Source organism: Rhinopithecus bieti, unplaced genomic scaffold (assembly GCF_001698545.2).
Source record: "Rhinopithecus bieti isolate Rb0 unplaced genomic scaffold, ASM169854v2 scaffold_12928, whole genome shotgun sequence".
NCBI classification, from domain to species: Eukaryota; Metazoa; Chordata; class Mammalia; order Primates; family Cercopithecidae; genus Rhinopithecus; species Rhinopithecus bieti.
This window is the reverse complement of record NW_016807614.1, coordinates 2,353,049-2,378,194: the sequence shown is the minus strand read 5'-3', so window position 1 is coordinate 2,378,194 and position 25,146 is coordinate 2,353,049. Positions and strand designations below refer to the sequence as shown.

The 25,146-nt window shown below is 39.7% G+C and overlaps 1 protein-coding gene across 1 annotated transcript in view; it reads left to right on the top strand.

Annotated features, from left to right (window-relative positions):
* The window catches only part of TLK2 (tousled like kinase 2), a 137,262-nt gene that overhangs the window by 74,891 nt on the left and 37,225 nt on the right, over positions 1-25,146 (top strand). Inside the window, 5 exon segments of the mRNA XM_017882926.1 lie at positions 4,970-5,065; positions 6,301-6,393; positions 12,319-12,429; positions 17,037-17,173; positions 24,910-25,062. Of these exon segments, the coding sequence (XP_017738415.1) occupies positions 4,970-5,065; positions 6,301-6,393; positions 12,319-12,429; positions 17,037-17,173; positions 24,910-25,062 (590 nt within the window).

Genomic DNA, 25,146 nt, shown 5'->3' with positions numbered 1-25,146 from the left:
TTTTTTTTTTTTTTTTTTTTTTTTTTTGAGCTCGAGTCTTACCCTGTCGCCCAGACTGGAGTGCAGTGGCACAATGTTGGCTCACTGCAACCTCTGCCACCTGGGTTCAAGCGATTCTCCTGCCTTAGCCTCCCGAGTAGCTGGGACTACGGACACGCACCACCACACCCAGCTAATTTTTAAAAATATTTTTAGTAGAGACGGGGTTTCACTATGTTGGCCAGGCTGGTCTCGAACTCCTGACCTCAGGTGATCCACCCGCGTCAGCCTCCCAAAGTGCTGGGATTGCAGGTGTGAGACACTGCTCCCAGCCTCTTCTGGGAGATTTTCTTGACATTGTCTTTAAGGTTACTGGCTGTGTATTCAGCTGTGTCCATTTTGATATTTAACCCACCTATTAAATTTTTTAAACTTTGATAATCTTATTTTGTCAATTTGATTGTTCATGTTCTTTACTGTTTAATTTTTGTAGCTACAGTATCCTTTTGATCCTCTCTGAACCTATTTTATTTTTTTTAATCTTAAGAACCTTTAATCCAGTTATCTAAATGCAGAGTTTCAGTTTATGAAACGAACCAAAGCAGTTTGTCATTTTATACTATAAAATATTGAAAATCAAGTGCTAAACTGATACTTTACTTTTAAAGTTGTTTATTGAATTATCTGTTAACTCTATGATCAGGCATTGTTTTTTCGTCTTGGATTTTTCCTTTTGTGCTGTTGGGGTTGTCTTCAAAATGTATTTCGCTTAACTGAATGAGGGATCAGAGTGATTAATATAGGTTGTTGGCATGGATTTTTTTTTTTTATAACATAGTCTCTTTGTTTTCCAGTTTTGCATTTCTAGATTTTAACATAGGACCAGGCACAGAGGATCACATTTAATGTTGAATGAATGATCAGTTACAGCATTTTTTTCTCTAACTGATCTGAGCATTGTCACATGAGGTCCTTATATTGTGTAGTACCTTTTACCTTTTAAAAACATTGTTTTCATTTTCATGAGGATTTTCTGCTTCCCAACTGAGGAATTTCCTAACTGCCTACTTCCTCAGTTAACTTTTGCATTTTTACTTATCAATGAGCTATTTATATGTGTATTTTTACAGAAAGCTTTCATTTGGAAACATCACACTGAATCACTTTCTAACACCCTCAGTTTGCTAGAAGAAAACTTAGAATCAGAAATAAGCATATGTAAACCCATATACCGTACATCAAGAACTCTGTAGAAGGGCCTTTTAGCTTCCTCTTCTATGGGATCTGGCAACACAGAGCCCTTCCTGCAACTCCCAAAAGCAGATCTCTATCCAACACAGGCAAATCCAGACAGGCTGATGATTAATAACCAATGGAGGGGTGTATTTGCTGCATAGGAATAAATACTAACCTTAGATAGTCAATGATTCCCTGAGATCGCTGAGGATCCCTATGATTCCTCTTCTCTGTTTCTCTGATGGTATCTCATTTTGTGTATTATATTCAGAACTTGCATTATGGGTATTTAAAGTCCTTTGGAAGGTGCTTTAAGTTTTTGAGGCTTTTCTTTACCCTCTAGTGTATTGGAGCAGAAATGCTTATACTGCAGCATGGTGTTAAGGAAAGTGCGCACACTGTTTTTTGTTTATGGTATTCCATGGAAGTTAAGTGCACACACTTTGAACTTCCTAACTGCCTACTTCCTCAGTTAACTTTTGCATTTTACTTATCATTGGGCCATATGTATATATATGTGCCTTTTTTATTGTTATTTTTATTTTGAGATGGAGTTTCACTCTGTCACCCAGGCTGGAGTACAGTGGCGTGATCTCAGCTCACTGCAACCTCCACCTCCTGGGTTCAATCTATTCTCCTGCCTCAGCCTCCCAAGTAGCTGGGACTACGGGCACGCACCACCACACCCAGCTAATTTTTTATATTTTTAGTAGAGACGAGGTTTCATCATATTGGCCAGGCTGGTCTTGAACTCCTGACCTCATGATCTGCCTGCCTTGGCCCCGCAAAGTGACGGGATTACAGGCATGAGCCACTGCACCCGGCCCTATGTGAGCTTTAATTTAGAAATATCTCACTAAATCACTTTCTGACACCCTCAGTTTGCTGGAAGAAAACTTAGAATCAGATATAAGCATTTTTTTTTTTGAGACGAAGTCTCGCTCTGTTGCCCAGGCTGGAGTGCAGTGGCCGGATCTCAGCTCACTGCAACCTCCGCCTCCAGGGTTAAAGCCATTCCCCTGCCTCAGCCTCCCGAGTAGCTGGGACTACAGGCGCCCGCCACCTGGCCTGGCTAGTTTTTTGTATTTTTTAGTAGAGACGGGGTTTCACCGTGTTAGCCAGGATAGTCTCGATCTCCTGACCTCGTGATCCGCCCGTCTCGGCCTCCCAAAGTGCTGGGATTACAGGCTTGAGCCACCGCGCCCGGCCAGATATAAGCATATTTAAACCAATATACCATATATCTAGAAATCTGTAGAAGTGTCTTTTAATAATTTGATTCTTTTTTTTTTTTTGAGACGGAGCTTTTCTGTGTCTTCCCGGCTGGAGTGCAGTGGCGCGATCTCAGCTCACTGCAACCTCCGCCTCCAGGGTTAAAACAGTTCTCCTGCCTCAGCCTCCCAAGTAGCTGGAATTATAGGGGCCTGCTCCCATGCCTGGATTATTATTTTTTTTGTAGTTTTAGTAGAGACAGGGTTTCACCATGTTGGCCAGCCTGGTCTTGAACTCCTGACCTCGTGATCCGCCCGCCTCGGCCTCCCGAAGTGCTGGGATTACAGGCGTGAGCCACTGCACCTGGTCTAATCATTTGATTCTTATCGGCTCTTATTATAAATATAGTTCAAGCAGTCATTTGTATAGAAACACATTGTAAAAGGAGAGGATTGTAAGAGCAATCAAATGATAACTGAAGGAAAGAATGCTTGTATCCTAGTGCATTATAATACTTGAGGTTCATAGTGATGACCCTTAATTAGTAAGAAAAGATAGGATTTGCTGCATTCTCGAGTAGAGAACATTTTTAGTTATTTGGAATCATATAGACCTGGCGCTCCCCCAGCGACCCCCACCGCAAGATGGAGTCTTGCTCTGTCACCCCGTCTGGAGTGCAATGGCGTGATCTCGACACACTGCAACCTCCACCTCCTGGGCTCAAGCGATTCTCCTGCCCCAGCCTCCTCAAGTAGCTGGGATTACAGGTGCCCACCACCACACTCAGCTAATTTTTGTATTTTTTTTTTTTTAGTAGAGACGAGGTTTCACCATGTTGGCCAGGCTGATCCTCAACTTCTGACCTTAGCTGATCCACCCACCTTGGCCTCCCAAAGTGCTGGGATTATAGGCCTGAGCCACCGCACCCAGCCTCAAATCATAAATTTTTTTTTGTTGTTGAGACAGGTCTTGCTCTGTTGCCCAGGCTGGAGTGCAGTGACAGTCTTGGCTCACTGCAAGCTCCGCCTCCCAGGTTCAAGCGATTCTCCTGCCTCAGCTTCCTGAGTAGCTGGGATTACAGCCACATGCCACTGCACCCGGCTAATTTTTTGTATTTCCAGTAGAAATGGTATTTCACCATGTTGGCCAGGCTGGTCTTGAATTCCTGACCTCAGGTCATCCACCTGCCTTGGCCTCCCAAAGTGCTGGGATTACAGGCATGAGCCACTGTGCTCAGCCTCAAATCATAAACTTTTTAAAAAAAGGTTTATCCCTGACCCTCTAGATTAGGTTATATGCCCTGTTACATACTCTTTTAACACTTACCCTAATTGTGATTGTGTATTTATTATATGATTGTTTATTCAACAGTTTCTTTCAACAAATATTTACTAAGTGTTTAGTAAATCTTCTTTTGGATTGTAAGCTTCATTAAGGCAGAGTAAGTACTGGGTCTATGGTTTCTCTTGGCCATGTGCACCTAGCACCTAGCACAGTCCTTAGACATAGACCTAGGGAGTACTTAATAAATAGTCATTGAATGGATACATTAAAATGGCATTAATAATGCTGCCTGATAAGGCTGTTGTGAGCCTTCAATAAAATCATGTGTAGGAAGTGCTACTTTGCTCACAGGCTGGTGGTAACAGTGTACTGTGGTCATTGAGAGCAGTTATTGTGGACACAACCCCCAATTCTGGTTCCCCCACCTACTAGCTCTGTGAACCCACATAGGTCCTTAATATCTCTGATTTTTATTTTATTTATCTGTAAAATGGAACTAATAATTACACTTACAGGACAGAGTCTTGCTCTGTCACCCAGGCTGGAGTGCAGTGGTGCGATCTTGGCTCACTGCAAGCTCCGCCTCCCGGGTTCATGCCATTCTCCTGCCTTAGCCTCCCAAGTAGCTGGGACTACAGGTGCCCGCTACCACGCCTGGCTACCATGCCTGGCTAAATCTGTATCAAAAAAAAAAGGTACTTTTGAGGATATAATATAACCTGAATAGGTTAATTATATTATGGAACCTAAACCATATAAATTTAAAATGCCTTAGAATACCCAGTCAGCAAGTGACAGTATTAGAAATCAACTTGGATTTTAGACCGCTGTGTGTTCATGGATAATGTTTGTGTTTAGGAGTCTATTCTGAATAGTGGTTTGCAGTCCTTTACGTGCATCCCCTGTGCACTGGATGCGTCACTCCCCTTTTCTGACTAAAGCATATGCAAATACAAGTGAAAAAGTCAAGTTATTACAGGAATAACTTTTTTTCTAATTTTCATATTTTAAAAATTCATTTGTAAGCATTTGATACTTTAAACCTGTTTCCAGGAGCTTGGTATGAACTACCATGTCCAGCCCTTTGTCTCATATTTGAATTGTTTTACTTTCTTCTTGGCCACATGGCCCTGACTTCTCACTTTCATAAGAAGGGTTTGTATTGTGGAGATAATTATGGAGTTGTTTGCATTAATACAAGTGTTTGTGGAAGAAGATGCCAAACTTTCCTGTAATTGGTAATGCACCTTTATTGTAGGCTCAGCAAAACAGTCCCTCATCTACAGGATCTGGCAACACAGAGCATTCCTGCAGCTCCCAAAAACAGATCTCCATCCAGCACAGACAGACCCAGGTAGGTTGGTGATCGATATAATCAATTGAGGGGCATAACTGCTGTGTGGGAATAAGTGCTAACCTGTGTAGTCTGTGATTCTTCTCTGTCTTCTCTGACCACCTCATTGTTTGTGTGTATTATATTCAGAACTTGCATTATGGGTATTTAAAGTCCTTTGGAAGGTGCTTTAACTTTTCTTTACTCTTCTGGTGTATTGTAGCAGAAATGCTTATGCTAAAGCATGGCGTTAAGGAAAGTGCACACTTTTTTTTTTTCAGTATTCCACAGAAGAAAAGTACTTCCACTTTGAAGGCCTAAGTTCAGATTCTGTCCTGGGCCTCAGTTTTTCTTAGTACAAATCATCTGTGAAAATGTGCTTGGTTCTCGTGATCTCAGACAGTGTATACAAAGTGTTTCTTAGTAGTGTACTTGTAGTAGGTTTTCAATAAATGTTAATTCCCTAATTTATGAAAGTAGTTAATGTATTCCTTTTCCTGCTTACTTATTTATACCTGGCTAAACTTCTCTCAGATGTGAGATACCAACATGGCTTACTCCTTAAATTGTGTTCAGAAACTCTTTAACTTAGGGAGTATTCTGAACATTTGAGGATTATATCTGCAAAGGATGGTGGCTATAGCTTCCATTTTGTAGTTTTCAGTATACTGAGTTTTCTTGAAGCCTCTTTTGATACTATATATATTACCTTCAAGACAGGATGGTTGGCAATCTAGGAGAATTTTTTAAATCTCAAGAACTATACAACTCCCTGGAGCACATTTGAATTTTATCTAAATCACCACCAGCTCTTGTACAGTTCAGTTAGATAATAGAGCACTCAGGTAGCTTCTTCTCTTCCCTTCTGATTGCTCTCTGTTTCCACCAGATGGCGCATTTGTTCCTTAGACATTTGGGTCAAGTCTCCTGAGATCCTTTTCTATTCAAAGTTAGTTTCATTACTGGAGTAACATGTTTCTACATTGTTCAGTGCACAGTAGTGAGAATTCATACATTTGATTCCAGAATTAACGTGTGTTTGAAGTGTAGGTGTAGTGGGACGTAGGAAACCCAGCAGAGGACTTGAAGAATGAGATGAGACAAGCAGATTTCATTTCTTGAGCTATGTGATTCTAGGCCATTTGTGTGAGCAAGTGCTTTTTTTCCAGCCCCCCCGAGAAAGGTAATGAGAAAAGTGTGATGACATATAACATGTTGAGACTAATCCTAAATTTGTTTTACCTTTGTCTCTGTAGTCCGACCTCACAATAGAAAAAATATCTGCACTAGAAAACAGTAAGAATTCTGACTTAGAGAAGAAGGAGGGAAGAATAGATGATTTATTAAGAGTAAGTATTAAAATGTGGTAAGAGATTTTATAGCAAGCACCATTTGTTATGTATATTTGTATTATGTACATATCATAGTAGTAGTTACTGTAGCCAAATAACAAAATGAAATAATGAACATTTGGGTATTTTTCTTTAATTGAGGGAATCCAAGTAGGAACCAGGTTCCTACATTCTAAACACTACCTTTAAATTGGAAATCTTATACTGTAGTATACTTAATGATTGAATTTATACTGGAGAAATAGATAGTGGAGTGGTATTTCATCTAGAACCGTGGGAATAAGTATAAAGTGTTGTTTTCCCATTCCAGAGAAGTTTTTTAAATATTGTTGAATTTTATAAGCTATTTCAAAAGGACTTTTTAGCCCGTTTTGCCTTTTGGCTCATACTTTTAAAAAAGTAAAAAGGGCTGGTCATGGTGGTTCACATCTGTAATCCCAGCACTTTGGGAGGCCGAGGCAGGTGGATCACTTGAGGTCAGGAGTTTGAGATCAGCCTGGCCAACGTGGTGGAAAGAAACCCTGTCTCTACTAAAAAATATAAAACATTATCCTGGTGTGGTGGCAAGTGGCTGTAGTCCCAGCTACTTGGGAGGCCGAGGCAGGAGGATCGCTTGAGCCTGGGTGGTGGAGGTTGCAGTGAGCCAAGATCGAGCCACTGCATTCCAGCCTGGGCGACAGAGTGATACTTTGTCTCAAGAAAAAAATAAGTAAAAGGACTGGGCATGGTGGCTCATACCTACCACTTTGGGAGGCTGAGGCAGGAGGACTGCTTGACACCAGGGGTTTGAGACTAGCCTGCACAACACAGCAAGACCCCATTTCTACAAAAGAATACAAAATTTGCCGGGCATGGTGGTGTGCCTGGGGTCCCAGCTACTGGGAGCCTGAGGTGGGAAGATGCTTGAGCCCAGGAACTCTAGGCTGCAGTGAGCCAAGATCGTGCCGCTGCACTCCAGCCTGGACAACAGAGCAACACCCTGCCTCAAAAAAAAAAAAAAAAAAAAAAAAAAAAAAAAAAAAGATGATACATGCTCTTTACCAAATACAGAAAAATATGTCACTCGTAATTCCATTAATTGGGATTAAACATTTGGTACCTTTTTTTTTCCAGTAATTTTTTTGAGCTGTTTGAAGTGCACAGAGAGAGAGAGAGACGTATATATGTATATACGTGTATATGTACATATATATTAATTACAGAAATGTAATACAAGTAAAAAAATTTTGGAGGTCAGATCATCATGAGTACAGTGACTTTTATTATCTTTATTATTAAACATATATGTGCTAATGTGGTAGTTAATCTGCCTCTTTAGGGTCCTGAAACCTCCAGGGCTACCGTGACACAGCGAGGTGGGAATCGGTGGCCTTGCCTTTGTCAGTCTTTCTTATTAGGCTTCGGGTACAATTTTGTTTGAATAAAGGTATATGTTTAATAATAAAGTTAATAAAAGTCATTGTACTCATGATGATCTGACCTCCAAATTTTTTTTACTTGTATTATATTTCTGTAATTAATGAAAACATAGGGTAAAATAGTGTAGTTTGACTCCTTTTTATGTAAAACCTGGAATTCAGCACATAACTAAACTGAGTCTGGCCTTTATTAGTAAAGTCTGGTGTGTTTATATTATTATTAATTTTATATATTTATTTTGAGACAGGGTCTCACTCTGTCACCCAGGCCAGAGTGCAGTGGCACAGTCTTGCAAGCTGTGCCCTCCCCAATCCCCACCTGAAGTGATCCTCCCACCTCAGCCTCCCAGGTAGCTGGGACTATAGGCATGTGCCCACTACATTTGGCTGTTTATATTATTGTTAGTTAATTTATTTTTTGAGACAGAGTCTCACTTTGTCACCCATGCTAGAGTGTAGTGGCGTGATCTTGGCTCACTGCAACCTCTGCCTCCTGGGTTCAAGTGATTCTCCTACTTCAGCCTCCCAAGTAGCTGGGATTACAGGCATGCGCCACAATGCCTGGCTAGTTTTTGTGTTTTTAATAGAGATGGGTTTTTGCCGTGTTGGCCACGCTGGTCTCAAACTCCTGACCTGCAGTGATCGGCCCGCCTTGTCCTGCCAAAGTGCTGGGATTACAGGTGTGAGTCACTGCGCTCAGCTTATATTATTATTATTAAATTATCATTTTTACTACTTTATATGATACTAAGTTCTTATGTATAGAGTATAGGCAGAGACAGCTTTATTACCAAATTTGTAGTCATTGTTAGACTTGTTTATTCAACTGATTTCAAAGCTTATCAACAGTTTTTTTATTTATGGTTTTTGTTTTATCTGTTGATGGTGATACATTTTTAAGTGATTATTTTTCAGCAAGGATTTGTCAGTGTTAAATTTTCTCTGCCTTGCAGACCTGAGAATTCTCTCTCTTGCCCTCCCATGAAAAGACAACACTGTGTGCAGGATTTTTGTGTCATAACCCCTTGTTTTGTTCATTCTCCCTCTCAAATATAACACACACATTCTCTCTCTCTCTCTCTCTCCTTCAGTTTTTCAAGCATTTAGTATTTCAGAGAAGTTCATGACCAAAGCAGCAAACACCATAACTTGTTAAATATTACCTCAGGGTGTATCTATATGTGGGTTTATATATTTTTATTTGGAAGATGTGTGATTATGTCTAACTATGCTTTTATCCCTCTTTATATTGGTTTCTTCTTGGCTGTTAGCTTGAATCTCTGATTTCTCTCCTTTATTTCTAACATGTTATGTCTCATTTTAATGTGATTGCCTCTTCTGAATGTCATTAAACACTGTCTTCCATATATTTCTGGCATTTACTGCAGCTCATGTGAATTTTGATTTTATTGTTTACATTTTTATTTTTTGAGACAGTGTCTTGCTGTTGCCCAGGCTGGAGTGCAGTGGCACCATCACGGCTCACTACAGCCTTCATCTCCCAGGCTCAAGCAGTCCTCTCACCTCAGCCTCCTGAATAGCTGGGACTACAGGCACGTGCCACTGTGCTTGGCTAATTTCTTTATTTTTTGTAGGAACAGGGTCTCACTATGTTGCCCAGGCTGGTCTTGAACTCTTGGGCTCAAGCAGTCCTCCTGCCTTGGCCTCCCAAAGTGCTGGGATAACAGACGCGAGCCACTGTGCCAGGCCTATTATTTACATTTTAAATTTCCCTGCTTTTTTCCCCTCATGTAATATACTTTCTTATCCCATCCTGTATATTCTCTAGGGTTTTTGGTTCCTCTTTCCTAGATATCATGTCTTTTTGCATTCTGTGAAATATGACAAGAATTCTAAAATGTTCTTTTGATTTCTATGGGTGTTTTCAAGCTGATTTTCTGTATTCCTTGGGCCTATTTTTTTTGTTGTTTTTATTTACTGTTGTTACTTTTATTTCCTTTTCTCCATCTTTGAATGAGAAGACCCACACGTAGTCTCAGCACTGTGTTCTGTTTTTCATTGTTCGGATATGTATACTTGCATGGAGTTGCTCTTATTCCTGTTTTTATTCATTTGGGTGCTGGTTGAATTGCCATTGAAGATTTATAATGAAATGGTTTGTGGTTGTAAAAAGCTCCTTGCCAAATTCCAGTATCTGTCAGGGTTTTGTACAGAGAAGCTCTGCTGGACTGAGAAAGAATTGTGGGTGTGCCTTTCTCCATCATCTAACTCTTTAAGATGGAGATGACAGAGTATGAGAAAAACTTGAATCCTAACGTGGTACTGCTTTGGGAGTTTAAAAAAAAGGTTTGCTTATGTTTTCTAAGAAGCAATATGTTTCCTTCACTCACCACTGCCCCTTCTACTCCATCGTCTTCAGACGGTTGCAGTCTTTATTTGTATGTAGAGCAGTATTAAAGGAGTAGATAAGTAAAAAAGGAAGACACAGAGGGCAGCTGCCTTGTTTTTAGGTTGATTAGAACTTGTGCTTCTAGAAGATCTAGAGAATCGACAGTGGGGGAAAGACTACATGTCTTGTATATTCTTTCAGACGTCAGTCATTGAATTTTGCCATTTGGTAAGATGTTGGATATGGCTGCATTGGGGGCTACTAGCCAGCTGCTTTTTTTTTTTTTTTTTTTTTTTTTTTTTTTTTTTTTTTTTTTTTTTTAATTTTAAAAAAGAGGAAACTGTCTTGCTCTGTCTCCCAGGCTGGAGTGCTGTGGTGCACACATCACAGCTTACTGCAGCCTCGACCTCCCAGGCTCAAGCAATCCTTAGCCTCCTGAATAGCTGGCATCAGAGGCATGTGCCACCACACATGGCTAATTTTCAAAATTTTATAGAGACAGCGTTTTGCCGTGTCGCCAAGGCTGGTCTTGAACTCCTGGGCTCAAGCGATGCTCCTGCCTTGGCCTCCCAGAGTGCTGGGATTATAGGCATGAGCCACGTGTGCCAGCCACCAGCTGTTACTTTAAACATGAATTCCTCAAAGACATTAGTGTCAGAAGCCACAAAAACTTAGAATTCTTAAAATTTTAAATAACTGCCAGGAGGTTGATTGATTTCATACATTTGATTATAGATTTCAAGGGAACACTCACCTTATGAATAGACTGGGTTTTCCGTAAACATTAAATGATCTTTGCTTTGTAGACTTTTTAGTATGAATTTGGTAATCACACTTACCCAAATGTAGTTACACTCTGCCTTTGATAATATGGTTCTGTACAAAAACTAACGGAAGAAATTATGCTGATAAGGAGAGGAGAAACATTTGGCGACAGAAGCTGTTTCCCATGGGTTACTTTTATAATGAAGCTATATTATACAAAAGAAAAAATGATAAAAAATTTTAACGAAGCTATAAAGTCTCAAAATTGAGTATCATGTAGTTTGTGCTTTTAGTTTAGAAACACATAACAGGATTTTCTTTTCATAATTTAAGTGAGTTTTCATGAGGTAATATTATTTGCTAGAAGAGCTGAGTTTTTTTTTTTTTTTTTTTTTTTAACACAAAGGGAATAAATTCAGGACTTACAAGTCAAATTCGTCCTTGGGTTAGTGGTTCTTTCCTTCTCTGTTATTGCAGGAGACTTTAAGTTTTTAGTCCACACTGTAGGCTTCTGACCACAGCTAAATTAACTGTATATTTACATTCTGGCATTCTTGAATCAGGACCTTGTTTGTTTGTTCTGTCTTTTGTGGGCATGGGCGTGCCTAGCTTCTCTGGTGATGAACATTTATGCAAATTTATATTTCTTAAATAAGACTAGAAAAAGAACAAAGCAAACATAAAATTCAGTAATTTTCTTGTACGTGCTTAGTCACTCTTTGTGTTTTAAACATTCATTGTAGTTTAATTTTTTTTTTTTTTTTTTTTTTTGAGATAGAGTCTTATTCTGTCACCTAGGCCGGAGGGCAGTGGCGCAATCTCGGCTCACTGCAACCCTTGCCTTTGGGTTTAAGCGATTCTCCCACCTCAGCCTCCCGAGTAGCTAGAATTACAGGCTCCTGCCACCATGCCTGGCCAATTTTTTAATTTTTATTAGAGATGGGGTTTGACTATGTAGGCCAGGCTCATCTTGAACTCCTGACCTTGAGTCATCTGCCCACCTCGGCCTCCCAAAGTGCTAGGATTGCATGTGTGAGCCATGATTCCCGGCCTTAACATTTTTTAAATTATTATTTTGTGATAGCTTAGGTGTTTGTGATTGCAAGATTAGCTGTAACTGGTTATTGGCAGGAGCAAAATATGATCGGTAGAAAAACATGCTGAACTTAGTAATTCAATTTATCATTTACAAATAGATGATATATTATGAGAGAATAAAGGAATGAATTATTTACTTTTTCTAACATATAGTTACTTCTTACCTGTTTGAACTTTAATTTTGCTTGTGATAGAACAACATATAGAAATGATTTTTTTTCTCTCCCTAGAAACTGCTTTTCTGTTAATCTTCTTCCTTGGAGCTAATTAAAACTTTTTTTCTCATTGAAGGCCAACTGTGATTTGAGACGGCAGATTGATGAACAGCAAAAGATGCTAGAGAAATACAAGGAACGATTAAATAGATGTGTGACAATGAGCAAGAAACTCCTTATAGAAAAGGTCAGTGAATAATGTTGGCCTAAACTCTGTATCCCAAGATACTCAATGTGTGCCGTTGTGTGGCTTTTTATTCCTTACTTGAGATGAAAATATTTAAAAGTAGAGCTTTTTAGGAACATGATTTGACAATTAGAATTTTTTCCTTGCATGGACACCAGACCAAGCATCCAGAGTGTTAATTTGGGATATGCTTTGTTGCTGTGCATTGCTTTGAGTGTGATATTGAACAGGGACAGCTTGTCCTAGTTGAGTTTATTTGGGGTATTGCTCCCCTAAATTCTTATATTCATTCTATCAATTGACGTGAGTATACTATTACTATTAGAATCATTAACAATAGTTGCATTTTTGTTTCAGAGATGGCATTTAGAGTAACTTATGTATATAATAATGTGATAATTAAATGCTTTGTGCATTAAAAAATTAAAGTTGTCATATACCTGTACATGATTACTTAATTGGCTGATGTCCCCTTTATTATATTCATTGGTTAGTTATCACTTATCTCTGTTAGTAGTTATTAGTAACTATTAGAAGGTTTTTTTTTTTTTTTTTTTTTTTTTTGAGACTGAGTCTCGTCCAGGCTGGAGTACAGTGGCATGATCTCAGCCCACTGTAGCTGTTGTCTCCTGGGTTCAAGCAATTCTCCTGCCTCAGCCTCCTGAGTAGCTGGGTTTACAGGCGTGTGCCACCGTGCCTGGCCAATTTTTGTATTTTTATACAGGGTTTCACCATGTTGGCCAGGCTGGTTTTGAACTCCTGACCTCAAGTGATCTGCCTGTCTCAGCCTCCCAAACTGCTCTGTTTACAGGCGCTCACCACTGTGCCCAGCCTATTTCTTAGAAGTTTTAGGAAGGCTATACTTCCTAATGATAATATTACAAGAACAAACTAGAGGTTTGAGATGTACTGGGGATTTATTTTCCTGAAATCTTTGGAATGTTGTTAAAAAGAAAGTAAACACTGTCTCAGTAAAAGTGAATGGATTATTTTATTGAGGCCGAAGATACTGGGGAAAATTTTGTTTCATTCTTTGACTCATTAATCAACTTTATAGAAAAGAAATCACTTTTTAAAATTTTTTCTGAGAGTGAGAAAAAATAAAATATATGCTAATCCAGATAATTTCTTTGAAGTTTTAGAATACTTCTGGAAATCAGCATAGATTCAGCCAGTTGTACTAAACTCTAAATAGCATACTACAAAAAGTAAACATAATGCTGTCTCTGAGTTCTCACAGGAAAACAGAACTTTCTATTTGCTAGGAGTAGTACATAACAAAATTTAAATTTGTTTCCAAAATTGTAGTGCCTACTTAATTGACTTTCTAAATAGGGAGTGTTTATTGAGTATCTGCTACACCGTGATGCAATATAAAGAAGCATAAATGGGCTGGGTGTGGTGGCTCATGCCTGTAATCCCAGCACTTTGGGAGGCCAATGAGGGCGGATCACTTAAGGTCAAGAGTTCGAGACCAGCCTGGCCAACATGGTGAATGAAACCCCATCTCTACTAAAAATACAAAAATTGGCCGGGTATGGTGGCGTACGCCTGTAATCTTAGCTACTCTGGAGGCTGAGACATGAGAATCACTTGAACCCGGGAGGCGGAGATTGCAGTGAGCCTGAGATCATGCCATTTCACTCCAGCCTAGGTGGTAGACTGAGACCGTCTCAAAACAAAAACAAGCAAAAAAAAACCACACAAATGAAAATGCAATCATAGAGTGCAATATTATCTTTCATAGAATTTGAATACATAAAAACTCTTATAACTTAATCATAAAAGGCAACTCATTAAAATGAGCAAGAGACTTGAGCAGATAGTTTACAAAAAAAGAGTATATAAAAATACGCAAATGGCAAGCATGAAAACATGTTCAATGTCATTATCCATCAGGAAAACTCAAGGTAAAACTAGTGTGAGATAGTACTACAGACTCAGTAGAATGACTAGAAGTAAAAAAAAACCTGACAGATCCAAGGGTTGGTGAAGATAGGGGACAGCCTGATTTCTTACACCAGTAGAAATGTAAAATATTACAGCCACCTCAGAAGGTTTTTGGACAGTTTTTCTATTTGAGATAAATATGCACTAAATCCTGTGATCCAGCAGTTCCTCTCCTGGCATTTACCCAAGACAAATGAAAGCAAATGTTGGCCGGGCATGGTGACTCACACCTGTAGTCCCAGTACTTTGGGAGGCTCAGGCAGGAGGTTCACTTGAACCCAGGAGTTTGAGACTAGCCTGGGCAGCACAGTGAGACCATCTTTATTTTTAAAAACGGAAGAAAGCAAATGTCCATAAAAGTGCTTGTATGAGAATATTCATGGCAATTTTACTCATAGCCAAAAACTGGAAACATCCTAGGTGTCTCTTAACAAGTGAATGTATATACAAATTATGATATGGTCATACAGTGGAATATTACTCAATAATAAAAAAAAGAATGAATTTCTCATGATAGAACAGTTTGCATGAATGTGAGAAACAAAAGACACAGTTCTGCCATCAGAGGGTAACAGTCTACATGAGGGTGGGGGAATAACATACATTCACATATATAAGGAAACCTATTCAGGTGAGCAGTGCACTTACTAAGAATTCACTAAAGTTAGCTGGGCGTGGTGGCACACACCTGTAGTCCTAGCTACTCAAGAGGCTGAGGTGGGAGGATCACTGGAGCCAGGAGTTGGAGGCTGTAGTAAGCTGTGATTGCACTGCTGCACTCCAGCCTGGGCAACAGAGTGAGACCCTGTCTCTTAAAAAAATAAAAGAAGGGCCGGGCGCGGTGGCTCAAGCCTGTAATCCCAGCACTTTGGGAGGCCGAGACGGGCGGATCACGAGGTTAGGAGATCGAGACCATCCTGGCTAACACGATGAAACCCCGTCTCTACTAAAAAAATACAAAATCTAGCCTGGCGAGGTGGCGGGCGCCTGTAGTCCCAGCTACTCCGGAGGCTGAGGCAGGAGAATGGCGGGAACCCGGGAGGCGGAGCTTGCAGTGAGCTGAGATCAGGCCACTGCAATCCAGCCCCGGCAATAGAGCGAGACTCCGTCACAAAACAAAACAAAACAAAAATAATAAAAAATAGAAAAATTCACTAAAATAAATCAAGGGCAGGAGACTAATTGGAGAAAGCTGTAAAGAAGAGGAAAAATGTATTCTGGGCATGAAAAACTGCAGCTATAAATTGCCTGTCAGTTGAAAATAGGACATCTCAAGGACGTTTATCCCATGGTATCATCTCTCACAGTACTTTATTCTTTTCCTTTGAATTATTTACAACAGTTTGTACTTAGAATTACCAATTAATATATTTAGTGGTTATAACCCCCCCTCTCTCTAGGCTGTGAACACCAGTTTTTTTCTATGTTCTATACTTAACATTCTTACAGTTCATGACGTATAATTTGTTTTAAATAAACCTATGTTCAGTGAATGATGTTCTCAGGAATCAGGAGTATATAAGGTGTTCTGGAGTAAGAATTCTGCAGGGAGGCACATACAATCTTCTAGTGCATGGAGGAGTTTTTCTTGTTTGGATCCAAAGTTTGGTAGCAAAGACCCATGGAAGATTTGGAACATCAAACTGGAAGTGTGCAAAGTGGTGTTCTGAGAAGATGAATTGTCAGCAGTTCTCTGGAAAAGATTAGAGAAGAAACAGAAAATAGGGAAACAGCTTAAGAGCTAGGCATTGATGTGGCCCAAATGTGAGATGCTGAACTCTAAGATTAAAAACACCTAGGCAGGCTGGACATGGTGGCCCAGGCCTGTAGTCTTTGCACTTTGGGAGACGGAGGTGGGCTGATCACTTGAGGCCAGGAGTTCAAGACCAGCGTGGCCAACATGGTGAAACCCAGTCTCTACTAAAAAATAGAAAAATTGGCCGAGCATGGTGGCTCACGCCTGTAATCTCAGCACTTTGGGAGGCTGAGGCGGGCGACTCAGGAGGTCAGGAGTTCGAGACCAGCCTGGTCAACATAGTGAAATCCCGTCTCTGCTAAAAATACAAAAATTAGCTGGGCATGGTGGCATGTGCCTGTAGTCCCAGCTACTTGGAAGACTGAGGCAGAATAATCTCTTGAACCCGGGAGGTGGAGGTTGCAGTGAGCTGAGATCGCACCACTGCACTCCAGCTTGGGCAACAGAGTGAGACCTCGTCTCAAAGAAAAAAAAAAATTATCCGGGTGGGGTGGTGCGCACCTGTAGTCCCAGCTACTCAGGAGACTGAGGCGGGAGAATCGCTTAAACCTGGGAAGCAGAGGTTGCAGTGAGCCGAGATCATAGCTCTGCACTCCATTCTGGGTGATAGAGCAAGACTCTGTCTTAAAACACACACACACACACACACACACACACACACATAGACAGATTGGGAAAGCTTTACCAAGGAAGAACCTGCAGTTGTTTCATTATTCTATCTTGTTTACTTTGTTTGAATAGGAATAGTAAGTCATCCAAGGAGTCATTATTGACTGTTCTGAGAAAGTGTATGGTTTTCAACAGTGTGTTTCCTGATAATGTTAAATGTTTTAGTTTCTAAGAAGTGTCTTTATCCATGCTAATTGATACTGAATTCCTTTTTTTGTCTGTTTCCCCTAAGTCAAAACAAGAGAAGATGGCATGTAGAGATAAGAGCATGCAAGACCGCTTGAGATTGGGCCACTTTACTACTGTCCGACATGGGGCCTCATTTACTGAACAGTGGACAGATGGTTATGCTTTTCAGAATCTTATCAAGTAAGTGAATTGTTATGATTAAATGGAGAATTGAAAAGTTCGTTTGGATTTTTTAGGTTTTCTATAATTGTAGTCATTAATAATCCTAGTATTGGTAGTCATCTTTTCAGTTAGTTTTTTAGTCACCACATGTGGAAAGAAATGTGTCGAATGAAGTAAAGTCCTGAAAAAAAAGACACAAGTAAAATCAGGAATACAGAATGAGTTCCAGAAAATAAAAGAATCAGAATTGCTGAAGCTAAGGAAGAAAAACCTAGGGTCTGACTTTCTATCTTTCTAATTATATAATGAATTTTCATTAAGAGTCTGTTTAGCATTTATTCTGGATCCATAGAAAAATGAAATGTGAAAGGACCTGAGAAAGAATTTCCTGAGTTAAGTTTAGGTATAAAGCAGAATAAAACCATTGAAGAACTTTATAGGACATGTTCCTGGGATTATTTAAGGAGATAGTGTCCAGTCATCAGAGAGTCATTTCCTGGAAGGCAGTGGTGACCAGCCCCATTGCATGTGCCTGTCTGCAGCTTGGAATCTTGAACATTCATTGTCTTTGTCATAACTTTTGCTTTGAAGCATTTAGGTATTTATTCCAAGGAGGGAATTAACATTTAAAATCCTCAAATTCCAACTGTGTGACTAGCTACCATTAGCTTAGATCTTTAAATGTATATCGATATCTTCAGATTGCAGTGCCTTTTGGTGTATCTTTTTTTTTTTAATCTCCAGGTCATGATGAGTTGGAAGGTTCTATAGACTGCCTTTCCTTCCTTCCTGTGTTTTTTTGCTGAAATAGCTTGTTGAGTATGAATTGGGAAGCATATGACTACTTTTGAGTAATAATGAAACAAATAAGAAACTTATGCGTGAAAGAAAATACAAATATTGATGCTATTTATAATATTTGTTAAAACTAACCTCTGAATTACATGTTAGTAGTCCTTGTTTTATGTGTGAAACATTAACCTCCAACTTAGATTAAGCATGTTTTTGCTTCATGATTGTTCCTCATGTATGTATATTTTGGTGTGTGAAGAGGCTTTCAAGTCAAAGAATACCTTGAAAGGAAAGCACAGACTTTTCTTAGGCCAGCAGCAGACATTTAGAGCAGCATTCACTCTGCATTCTTAAGCATAGGTGGCTGGTGATAGCAGAGGTATCAGGGCAGTATAAACAGCGGTTACATGGAGGTATGATACCTGTTTATAACATCCTGGCCAAGAAATGCAAGTTGCCCTGGAAGTGACATACCATCCAGTTTCCAAATTTGTTAAAAGAGAATCAGAAGAAGATAAAACTTAAGATCCACATAGTGGCCAAAGCCACCTAATGCTTACACTGACTTCTAGTAGTGGTAGTGGCTCTGAGCAGCCCTGTCAATGGCTACTATTTAGATGGCAGTCTTTTTAGACTTTGATTCAGGAAAGATGGTGAGTTTGTATAGAGATGTAATTAGTTTTAAGAAGTGCTTGTGACTGGGCGCAATGGCTCATGACTGTAATCCCAGCACTTTGGGAGGCTGAAGTGGGTGGATCAGTTGAGCCCAGGAGTTCGAGACCAGCCTGGGCAACATGATGAAACCCTGTCTCTACAAAATATACAAAGATTAGCTGGGTGTGGTGGCCCTCACCAGTGGTCCCAGCTACTTGGGAGGCTGAGGTGGGAGGATGACTTGAGCCCAGGAGGAGAGGTGAGTGATGCAGTGAGTGGTACAGTGAGCCGAGAATTGCACCACTGTCCTCTAGCCTGGACGACAGAGCCAGACCCTGTCTCAAAACAAAACAAAACAAAAAGAAGTGATTAAACTTACTGCTGATAGTAGCAATATCTTATCTCATATTCTAAAAGCAACTTGATGCCCATGAGGGTCTGGAAATCTGTATGGTAGAGTACAAAATGATGACTTTGCTGTAGAGCCATCAAATCAGAGGAATGAGACTATGTAAATGAAATCCCTAAGTAGGACTGTTCACTGTAGGTGGATAGCACTGTTTTACTGTTTTAAGCCATATAAATGGCAAGAAATCTATGTCTTCTCTTGGGAAGCTGTTTCTGGCTGATGTCTATTAATTATAGGTATTTTAGTTCCTGAAATTTTGCTTTAATAAATTAATTTCCTTCAGTATAGAAATTGAAATTCTCCAGTTGTAGAAGGCTATATCTAATAACCTCAGAGATGACAGTTCTGCACATGAGAAACTCCAAGACATGTGAAGTAATTTGGTGGGTGAAGTAGCTGAACACTAACAGCAATACTAGGTTTTATGGGAAGAGACAAACCTAAAGGCATTTAAAAAATGAATCAGATAATGACATATAACCTCAATAGGACCCTTAACACCGTTTTGTTGTTGTTGTTCTTTTTATTCCCTGGTTCTTTTTTTGAGTGATCTTTAATTTCCTAAAACAGAAGGTTCATTGTCTAATAGGAAATTTATATCAGATTTGTAATATTTTTTGGCCAGTTTAGTAATTTTTGCTTTCCACAGTATGTTTGTTGAAAAAGTAACTTATTTTATAGTTCTGAGAAAGTAATGTTAAATACTAAATGTTAATGTTATTCAATGTACCACTTTTTGTTTAAAGAAGTCTTAAACAGTCCATGGCAAGACAATAAAAATTATTTACTAAGACTTTGTTTATGTTGAAATAAACAAAATTGAAGTAATGGGATTTGGCCACACGTGGTGGCTCACACCTGTAATCCCAGCACTTTGGGAGACTGAGATGGGTGGATCATTTGAGGCCAGGAGTTTGAGACCAGCCTGGCCAACATGATGAAACCTTGTCTCTACTAAAAATACAAAAATTAGCTGGGCATGGTGACACACGCCTGTAATCCCAGCTACTTGGGAGGCTGAGGCAGGAGAATTGCTTGAACATGGGAGGCAGAGGTTGCAGTGAGGCCAAGATTGTGCCACTGCACTCCAGGCTGGGTGACAGAGCGAGACCCTGTCTCAAAAAAAAAGGAGGTGGGGGAGGAATTTGACTTGTGTACAAAATTGTGATCATTTAAGATGCATGTAATTAGAGGAAGAAATTAAAGCTTACAGCATTGTAATGCTAGTTCAGGTATTTCTGAAGTGTGACAAGTTCCGGTATCCATTTTATTTAATTTTGAGACAGAGCCTCACTCTGTTACCCAGGCTGCAGTGCAATAGCACGATCTCGGCTCACTACAACCTCTGCCTCCTTAGTTCAAGTGATTCTCCTGCCTCAGCCTCCTCAGTAGTTGGGATTACAGGTGCCCACCACTATGCCCAGTGAATTTTTGTATTTTTAGAAGAGACGGGGTTTTGCCATGTTGGCCAGGCTGGTCTTGAACTCCTGACCTCAAGTGATCCACCCACCTTGTCCACCCAACCAGTATCCATTTTAAAGCAATTTATGTCAAACCATCTGATTCTGAGTCATATGATCCATAACAAAGTCATTCATTTTGTTGATTTTATAAACATTAGATCTTTAGGTATTGTATACCATTTCACAGCTCCCACTTTATACAGAATATATGAAATGCTGGGAATCTTTAAAAATCTCATCTGGCTGGTCATGGTGGCTCATGCCTGTAATACCAGCAGTGTGGGAGGCCGAGGTGGGTGGATATCCCGAGGTCAGCAGTTCGAGACTAGCCTGGCCAACATGGGGAAACCCCGTCTCTACTAAAAATACAAAAATTAGCCGGGCATGGTGGCATGCGCTTGTAGTCCCAGCTACCCGGGAGGCTGAGACAGGAGAACTGCTTGAACCTGGCAGGTGGAAGTTGCAGTGAGCTGAGATCACGCCACTGCACTCCAGCCTGGGTGACAGAGCGAGACTTCGTCTCCAAAAAAAAAAAACACAAAGCCGTCTGGAGTATTGACATGTTGTTTGAAGTTTTGAGGTTTCAGACCTCTCAGAGATAAAATAGATAACAGATTACTTTAAATAATTGTGTTAAAATAATCACTGGAAATACATGCTTGTTTTTTTTTTTTTTTTGAGATGGAGTCTCGCTCTGTTGCCCAGGCTGGAGTGCAGTGGCGCAATCTTGGCTCACTGCAACCTCTGCCTCCCGGGTTCGAGCAATTCTCCTGCCTCAACCTCCCGAGTAGCTGGGAATACAGGCGCACGCCACCACTCCTGGCTAATTTTTGTATTTTTAGTAGAGACGAGGTTTCGCCATATTGGCCAGGCTGGTCTCAAACTCCTGACTTCAAGTGATCCACCCGCTTCGGCCTCCCAAAGTTCCAGGATTACAGGTGTGAGCCACCGCACCCAGCCACAGTTTTTAAAATACCTTTACTACTCATTACTTCTAGTGTAGTTGAAGTGTAGAAGGTAGTGTTGCTGCTGAAGGCACCTGCCTTCCGTTCCTGGGATGCTGTAACAAATACCATAAACTGGGTGGTTTAAAGTAACAGAAATGTATTCTCTCACACTTCAGGAGTCTAAAGATTTGAAATCAAGGTGGAGCGGGACCATACTTCCTCAAGCCTCTAGGGAACATCTTTCTTTGCCTCTTCAGCAGTGTGGCAGCCCCAGGTGTTCCTTGGCCTGCGGCGGCATAACTCCATTCTCTGCCTCCTCTTCACATGGTGTTCTCCCTGTGCGTCTCTGTGTCTCCTTTTCTCATAAGGACACCAGTTGTATTGGATTAAGGTCCTATCGTGTCCAGTATGACCTCATCTTCACTAGTAATATCTTTATTCACCCTGTTTCCAAATAAGGTCATATCCTGAGGTACTAACGACTAATATATCTTTTGGGGGACACAACCCATAATGGTGCAGAAGATTGATTATCTTGTTTTTCTTTTGCAGGCAATGGCTTTGTAAATAGAGTTATTTAGATTTGAGTGAGATGGATTTATTGGGTCCTCAGTACTTCTGTAAAATATGGAAGAAATAGCCTCTTGCTATGGGTGATGAAGGGCGAGCAATCTCTAAAATTGATGCTATACAAGAAATAAAGATCAACTCTGTGAAAGGCACTGTTATACATGCTGGGGGATATACGGATTGCTAAGGCACGATTCCTGTTCTATGAGAAGTTAGTTTGACATAATCCAGACTTTGTACTCCCAAAATAAATCTAAATGAAGTACCATTGATAGTCTCTCTTTATTCTTTTCTTCTTCGATGTAAATAGCTAAACAGTTTCAAGAACATCAAGAATTTATATGAGAATCCTTAAAATACGTAACATTGATCTTTGTTGCATCAACTTTCATGTTCAAACTCTTGTTCTCAGAATGTGCAGTTTAGGATTTCCCTAAAGATGTTTTGGAATCTGTGTCCCTTCTGTTATGGTTTATATATATGATGGCTGTGGGGATCCCTTCTTGGTGAATCTGAAGAGATTAAACATATGAATTGTCCTTGAAAATAATAGAAGATTGTTTTTATTTTATGTTTGATAAGGGTGATTGCTAAAATCTCAATTTTGCAAAATACTGTTAATCTTCAAAGACAAAATGTTGTGGCACTCCACTAAGCTACTGTATATTGTATGTTTATCTGTAGGGAGTTCAGAGTGCCTTACATTCATGGCCCCTGAAAAGTGTAGAAATGAGCTAAAGATGTTTGCCAGTTTTTTAATTGGGAAATTCATGCTCAGTTAAGGTAAATGTTTTCTCCAGAAGAAATACTGTGATTTTACTTAAGGATTCTGTGTCTCAACCCAGATTTCTTTCAAGCCATGAATGATATATACAGTTGTCCCTTGTGGGGAATTGGTTACGGGACCTCCCTCAGATACCGAAATCCATGGATGCTCAAGTCCCTGATATAAAATGTGTAGTATTTGCATATAACCTATGCATATCCTCCCATATACTTTAAATTACCTCTGGATTACCTATAATACCTAATAAATGTAAATGCTGTGTAAATAATTGTCATATTGTTTATGGAATAATAACAAGGGAAAAAGTTTGTACATATTCAGTATAGGTGCAGCCATCCTTTTTTTTTTCCTCTGTATTTTCAACCTGCAGTTGGTTGAATCCACGGATATGGAGAGCCAACCGTATATATGTTCTGCAAGTAGAGATGAGGAGGTCTAGCTAATGATAATCAAAAAGAATTTTCAGGCAAACAGAAAACTCTTGAATTATAATTTTCATTTTGTTGTTCAATTGATGTCTGATCAGTGACCTGGCTCATCCTGAAGCCAAGGGCATAGTATTTTCAAGTGACTGGTTGTTTCTTTGTAATACTCTGATTAGGTTAATCTTGCATACAGCATTGCCCTTCTAGATATGTGCAAATAAGCTGTATTGTGGGTATCTACCCTAGAGTAATCTTGGTTTTCTGCTTGTCGTTCTTCCCCGAAAGATACTGTACTACATCTGGAAAAGATCTGACAACAGTGTTCAGGGAAGAGGGTAGAGCAACTTCCATTTGAGAGTAGGTTTTAAAAAATTAGATTCTGCCAGGCGTGGTGGCTCACACTTGTAATCCCAGCACTTTGGGAGGCCGAGGTGGGTGGATCACTTGAAGTCAGGAGTTTGAGACCAACCTAGTCAACATGATGAAACCCCGTCTCTACTAAAACAATACAAAAATTAGCTGGGCATGGTGGTGCACACCTGTAATCCCAGCTATTAGGGAGGCTGAGGCACAAGAATCACTTGAACCTGGGAGGTGGAGCTTGCAGTGAGCCAAGATTGTACCACTGAACTCCAGCCTGGGCAACAGAGTGAGACTCTGTCTCAAAAAAAAAAAAAAAAAAAAAAAAAAAAAAAAAAAAATTATTATTCCACAAAAATGAAGGTTGGTTCCACAAAAGAGAATGAGAGGAAAAGCACAGTAGAGGGAGAAGGAGAAGGGAGCTATCATTTGACTGTCAATTATGATGGGTGACTTAAAGACTACCCTGTTAAATGGTTAATCTCCAATTTTGTTTATTTTTATATACCAAGTCTATAAACCTTAATATCTGTTAGGTGGTAGGATACATGAGAGAAAGTTTTTTTTTTTTTAATGGAGTTTTATTGGTCCCTAATTTGTAAACTAGTTAATCACAGAAAATTTGACATCTTATTAGGAAATACTCTAATGGTAATGGTGTTAGATTAACTGCAGTTGTAAACTATGTTTTATGCTAATTCATTTTGTTCCCTATTCCCTAAGGAGTTCTTACTAGTTGAAGACTTTATTGTGCTTTCTCTGAATGTATTTGTCTTTTAAAAACTTAATTTAGGTGTCACTGTATCAGTGGGCGGGGTTGATGTGTAGAGTAGTAATGGCTCCCTTAGACTAGAATAAAGGATAGATCTTAAAAGAAAATCTTGTTTACTTTCTTTAGCATCCTACAAACTTGGTATTTTTTTTACATAAAACTGAGAAGCTTTCATCCAAAGAAAAAAAAGAACTTGGAACATTTTACAACTTTTAAAATACAATTTTTACTTTTAATGGGTTCAGATCAGAGAATTGTTTTCTTAGCTTTTAAAAAGGAATCAGAAAATTGTTCCTTTTGAGTCAGAAAATAAGGTCACAATAGAAATTTGATACGTTCCTTCCTGCCCACTCTGAAAATAGTAATAACTAGTGTCTTAAAGCACAGACTCATTCCCAGAAAACATCTACCACCAATTATTTGGCCCTTCCAATCTGAAGTTAAAATCAGATCTCTTCTTGACTTAAAGGGGCTTATTTTTTCTGAAATTGGATACACAAGTGACAAATTGTGTGTGTTCCATAGCTGTGGTAAAACTTTTGACTTTCTTTGTGCAACATCTTTTATATTTCTAGGCAACAGGAAAGGATAAATTCACAGAGGGAAGAGATAGAAAGACAACGGAAAATGTTAGCAAAGCGGAAACCTCCTGCCATGGGTCAGGCCCCTCCTGCAACCAATGAGCAGAAACAGCGGAAAAGCAAGACCAATGGAGCTGAAAATGAAACGTATGTTCTTTATTGACGTGAACGCTGAGATACCACACCATACCCCCAAATACAAATGTCCTATTGATTGCCACCGGCAATAGT